Source organism: Lagopus leucura, unplaced genomic scaffold, assembly GCF_019238085.1.
Source record: "Lagopus leucura isolate 7727_CA_CO unplaced genomic scaffold, USGS_WTPT01 Super-Scaffold_100015, whole genome shotgun sequence".
NCBI lineage: Eukaryota > Metazoa > Chordata > Aves > Galliformes > Phasianidae > Lagopus > Lagopus leucura.
The window spans coordinates 6,220,931-6,226,879 of NW_024962269.1; the positions used below are offsets into that span (position 1 = coordinate 6,220,931).

General features: G+C 54.3%; 1 protein-coding gene across 1 annotated transcript; it reads left to right on the forward strand.

Moving 5' to 3' along the window:
- The first annotated feature begins 1,718 nt into the window (after positions 1 to 1,718).
- Positions 1,719 to 4,831, forward strand: BCL2L10 (BCL2 like 10). Its single transcript, XM_042876132.1, has 2 exons — positions 1,719 to 2,154; positions 3,675 to 4,831. Exons 1-2 carry the CDS (start codon positions 1,753 to 1,755, stop codon positions 3,804 to 3,806), a joined length of 534 nt encoding a protein of 177 aa, XP_042732066.1. The 5' UTR covers positions 1,719 to 1,752; the 3' UTR covers positions 3,807 to 4,831.
- Positions 4,832 to 5,949: the final 1,118 nt, after the last annotated feature.

Here is a 5,949-nt window from a genome sequence, read left to right on the forward strand (position 1 = left end):
GAGCATGTTCTTGGTCATTTTTCTCTGTTAAGTACTTGCAATGGTAATGACTGCTTCTGTTTTTTGGCATTTACTTGTTGCACCATATAGCCTCTTAGGTCATTTGCCCTGCAAAACTCTAGGGCAATATCCAGATGTACCGGAAAATTGCTTCTGCAGTATCTTCCAGTGATACCCACAGAGCCAGAACTGCAAGAGCAGCCCTTGGAGACAGTGAAGCCTGAGCTCCTTCTGCCTCCAGAAGTTTGGGATTCAGGTTGTGTTTTCCTGCTTAGAAGGCTCATAGCTGACACGTGATGTTTTCTTTCCAGAAATGAGACAAGAATGCGCTGGAAAATGCAGAGTATGTGTTTTGCAAGAGCCCGGGACTGTCCTCACATTGCAGTATGACACAGTGAGCACAGGGCAAGGACATGCCGCTGAGGGCCTGGCTGTCACTGCTGGGGTAAATCCTGCGTGCAGACTGTGCTGAGATGCAGCAGCGAAGCTCTCTGCTTTGGCAGCGGAGCAGAGTCGTGCTGGGACTCAGCTGCCCCTACCTTCCATGTAGGTTTTGCAGTCAGTGTGCAGGCTGCTTGTGAAAGTGCTCAAAAAAAAAGCATCTCAATTTAGGCACATTGTTTCATTTCCTTTCCTTGGAAGAGCTGGGGAAGTGCTGAACCAGCCTATCCCAATGACACCAGTGCCCACACACTGCCACTCACAGCAGGCACCGGGTCTTGCACGGCTGTCCCTGCATGGAGAAGGCCCGGGGTCTCATATTTGAGGGCCACTGCCTCCAAGTGCGAGTGCCAGGGAGCGGCAGTCACTGTCAGGCGGCCTCCTCTTGCTGAACAAACGCCGTATAAACAGGAAGGGTGGAAGAGGAAATTGCCGACCGATGGCAGCCTCTCCCTCTGGTCCCCTGCCCTGAGGAATGCAATAGGAAATTCCTGCTCCAGGATTAACAATCGTAGGGAAAACCCGAGTTTAAAAAGCAAAAAGCCCTGCCTTTTTTTTTTTTAAAAAAAGCAAAAGCTGTGCTGCCTTCCAGCCGCAGCTCCAGCACATAAACACCGACCATATTTCCCCGGTTGAAAGCAAAACAAAAAGCACCAAATATGGGGATGTAAAAGCAAGAGTTTGCCTTAGTGGTGGCTCTGAGATCGGGCCGCTCTCGATAGCGATCTGAGAAACTACAACAGGATTGAGTCCAGCTCTATTTTTAGTTTCACTAACGGGGCTCAGCAGGGATGGCTGCGTGAGAACGCACAACTCATCCGTAGCGTTGCAGAGCTGTGGGGCAGTGCAGCCGTCCCGCACGGGCACTCAGGGCCTTGAGAACTGTTACTGAGCAGCAACACCTCGGGCTGCTTTTGTTCTCTGCCCTTTCATCAGCTGTAGGGAAGCGTCCCAGTCCCACGTCCCAAGCGCCGTCCGTTTGCCTGCCGCAATCCGGCTGCATCTCTTCGACGGACACAAACCGCGCCCGTTCCACGGCCCCGCAGCCTGGAGCCCCTCGGGCGCGACCAGCAGGCCGGGGACGCCGCCGGGGAAAGCGTGAAGCCGCCCCACGGCCGGCACCGCGTGCATCGCCTCGCGACAAAGGCGCCGCGCGGCACCGCCGGGCTGAGGGAGGGCGGGGCGGGGCGGGGCGGCGGGAGAGGGCCGGGCCGGGCCGGGCCACGCGGGCGGCGGCGGGGGCGGAGGGGCCGCCCCGCCTCTTAGTCGGCGGCAGCTGCTGCGGGCCCGCAGCCGCCCCGGGCTGCCGCCATGCCGGGCTCTCTGAAGGAGGAGACGGCGCTGCTGCTGGAGGATTACTTCCAGCACCGCGCCGGCGGCGCCGCGCTGCCTCCCAGCGCCACGGCGGCCGAGCTGCGGCGGGCGGCGGCCGAGCTGGAGCGCCGAGAGCGGCCCTTCTTCCGCTCCTGCGCGCCGCTGGCGCGGGCCGAGCCGCGGGAGGCGGCGGCGCTGCTGCGGAGAGTGGCGGCGCAGCTGGAGGCCGACGGCGGCCTCAACTGGGGCCGGCTGCTGGCTCTCGTGGTGTTCGCCGGCACGCTGGCGGCGGCGCTGGCCGAGAGCGGCTGCGAGGAAGGGCCGAGCCGCTTGGCCGCCGCGCTGGCCGTGTACCTGGCCGAGGAGCAGGGCGAGTGGCTGCGGGAGCACGGCGGATGGGTGAGCGGGGCCGGGCCGGGGGCGGGGGCGGGCGCGGCTCGGGCGGGGCTGCCGGCGCCGAGCGGTGCCCGCGGGCCGGGGAGCGGCACGGGTGGGGGCCGGGAGCCGGCGGTGCGCGGCGGGGTCCGGGCGGCTGGCTGCGCTGCGAGCGCCGTGCCGCGGGGCGCGCCCTCCTGCCTGCCCGCGGGGATGGCTGTGCCGGGGTGCGGGACGGCGCGTCCGAAGGGTCCTTAGGCTGGCCGTCGGTGCCCCGTGCCGGGCTTACAGTCGTGCTCGGAAGGCGCCGGAGCGGTGCTGCTCGGCTCGGGGGCGCGGCTTGCCGCGTCCCCGGGCGGGCGGCCCGGAGAACGGCTGATGTGGGTCCGCTCCAGACGTGCGGTACGGTTGTGTAGCCCTGAATGCGCTTGGGAGCGAAGTCGCAGGCCGTCAGGTGCGCTGCTCGCGTTCCAGAACTGGTCGGGTTGCGGTCTCGTGGCAGTGTGGGCGACGGCATTAATGCACGTGGCGGTGTAGAGCTGATGGCAATGGAGAGCTGCAGCTGCTGTCGCTTCTCTGCCACGAGATCCGTGTTCAAAGTGCAGTGCTGAAGACATCAGAGCAGCTCTGCCTGTATTCCCAAAGATAATGTCACGTGTCTTGCAGAACTTTAAGTTCCCCGTCTTCCAAACTAGCAGAATTGATGCCAGTGCAGAGAAGCACAAAAGTCAGAAGGGAGTGGGGGGATGAACCCCTGTCTGTGTTGACTTTTCCAGAGGAAAGGAGAACATCTAAAAAGGAAGTTGGTTTCCCAGTGCTCCATCTGGATGCAGGGGGCAATATGGTGGTGGCTACAATGCAAACTGTCATTTAGCAAAATCGCGTTGCCTGTTGGCAGAAATTAAAGTGTAAAGAACAAAGTTCCGGAAGAAATCAAGAGTATAACTTGTTTACATAGACATCTGCTGAGCGGAGTTCAAACACGACCATCTGGACTTGTATGACTGCCACTTCTGATTATCACGAATAAAGATCTGGTAGAGCAGCTGCCAGCTCTGCTCTGTCATAGGTCAGTGCTGAGCAGCATCCACTTGGCCCTTCCAAGAGAATATGTAATCAGAGTCGTGCATCGACCAGGATGGGACCAACTCCAGGCTTTCAAGTGGAAATTTCCATATCCTGTGTTTCAAATACTTTCTGAATCGTGAATGGGGGGAACAATGCTGGCAACTGTGATCAAAACCTTGCTTAAAGGGGTGAAAATAATGTAGTGACATGCCGAATGCCTCAATAGGACGTTTGCAATTGTCTGTTGAGCAAGGCACGCAAACCCACAGAGCGACTGCTTCCAGTTTTCTCCTGTGCGAGCTCGCACAAAGTGTTTTGTGTGCTGAAGACAATAGGGCTTAGACTTTCGTGATGGGATTTCTGTGGTTACAGGTGCTGTGCTGGGATTTGAACCCAACTGTACTCAGACGTGTTTAAAAGAAAAATGACCGATTGCTAAGCCAACCAACTCAATGTCCTTTCTCTTGCTTTTCTAGGACGGCTTCTGTCGCTTCTTCGGCAGACATGGCTCCCAACCAGCTGACCAGAACAGTACCTTAAGCAATGCTATCATGGCAGCAGCAGGGTTTGGAATAGCAGGATTAGCTTTTCTCTTGGTGGTGCGGTAGGCTGATGGATGGATCTTGCAATGGGAAAGTACTCTCAGAACTGTTTTACCAGATTGCATTCTATTTTCTATAGAACAGATCCTCTAAGAAGAAGTTTATATTTTTAAACTGGCTCGGAAAACTCGCTCACCAAACCCTTGGCTATAGACCGCTTCACTCGCTACCCAGTAACAGCACAAACGTGCACCAGACCACCATTTGTGCGTGTTCACAATGTGTCGCCCCAAACATCCTCTGGACTTTATTTTGAACGTTTGACCTAAACATTAACCATGGTTCGTGTACTGTAACTTCTGAGTGCTCAATGTCATGCTAGGAGAAAGCTGTGGTGGACTTGTAACTAAACCCCTGTTCAAGGCATTTACGTGGAGGCAGTCCCAGACCTCGCCTGCTGTTCATACTGTAATGTGGCCTCACACCGACTGATAGAACACGGTCTGTGGCTCACATGCAGTGCCCAGCACTTGTTACTGAAAGGCAACTTGTTGGTTGATTTAGAGCAGTTAGTACCTGTGATGTGAGGCATTATGGCTTGATGTAATGTAAGGCTGATTTCATGACACTACAAGAGTATAAGTGTTGATACAGGACAGTAATGGCTGCAGTTCCAGTTCTTACTGAAAGGAATTTTAATATTAAACCTTAATTGGTATAGTGAAATCCAGTGGAGGCTGGAATTTCTCTGGATTTCCCTTACAAAATGAGAATTTCCATATATCATAATATATTTTTGAAGTATTTATCACTGTATAATACTTGTAGCCATGACATCTTTATTTTTGTTTGAAACTTCATTTTTTAATGCTGGTTCTTCTCACTCTAATGTGTATCAGGCATTGTCTTGTTTGAGAAATGTTTCACTCTATTTCCAACATGCTGTGTATTTCTTTCCATGGTTGTACAAATTGCCTTCTGTTTTGGTAGCTTTTAATAACGTTCCTGGGTTACTTACAGCGTGTACAATTTTACTATGGTGACTTAAAATGGTGAATAAATGTTAAGTATTTTTATTTTCAAAAAAAAAACCCTAACTTTTTAAAATTCACTTGGGTGGATCAGTTTGCATCCACCTCCTCAATGTGCTGACCTGACCCAGGGGAGCTGTGTGGCACAGAGCAGGGTGACCATTGCAGAGGGGTGCTGAGCTCAGAGCTGTAGGGGCAGGACTGCCCCCAGAGATGAAACAGCCCGAAAGGCGGCTTCACTGCTGCAAGTGGAAGTAAGCCTGTGGCTTCTCTAGCTGAAACTTTCCCAAGTTGGTTAACATAGCTAAGTACTGAGAGGCTCACCCGGGAGCTGCTCCTACTTGTACAGGGTAACTTGTTCTCGACTGAGTTGCTGCTTTCACGTTTGCTTTTTTTTTTTTTTTTTCCTCTACTGGAATGAGTTTCTGCTTGGTGTGATAATGACTGAGCAATAGCTGACTGCATTCAGCCCTTCTCAGATTAGTAATACCTGAGCAACTGCAAGCTTTCTTTAAAGCCATTTCACACTCCTTTGACACAGCCAGTTCTCAGAGCTGCCTCTTTCTTTGGCTTTGGTGGTCTGGTGCATGCTGCAAGGTGCTGTTGCTGCTGGGCCTGCTCTGTGGCCATCCAAAGAGCGACTCTGCAGACCTTCCAGGTGGCCATGCTGCTCAGGGTGACAGACCTGGGCACACCAGCCTGGCAGCAGGATCAGCGTGGCCTGTGGCATCACTGTTCCTTTCCCTGGTTGATGGGCCGAGCAGGGCTGTGGGCTGCAGCCGCCTGCGCTGCGGTCCAGTTACATAGAGCCCCATTGTGCTGAGCGAACACAAATGCAGGGAGAACAACAAAAAGGAACATTGAGAGACGGTAAGTCCCATGGAGGCGGGAAGAAACTCGCAGTACTCCCCCTCACACTGCTTGCTCTGAACAAATGTCTGCTTGTTCTCTGACTTCCAGTTCTCTAAACCCTGGTTTGGCTCCTCAGCAAAAGGATTAAGACCCTGCGGCATGCTGTGTGCCTCCTCATGGTCCCACGCAGGCAGTCTAGCTTGCTCCAGCAGAGCTTGTTGCCCCTGGGTGCCTTCCTCCATCTCTGGCAGCAAGGAGCTGCTCGAAACTCGCTGCAGTGGGTGTAAGCTGACTAATGCTGGGAAGCAGAGGTAGTTTCCAAAACA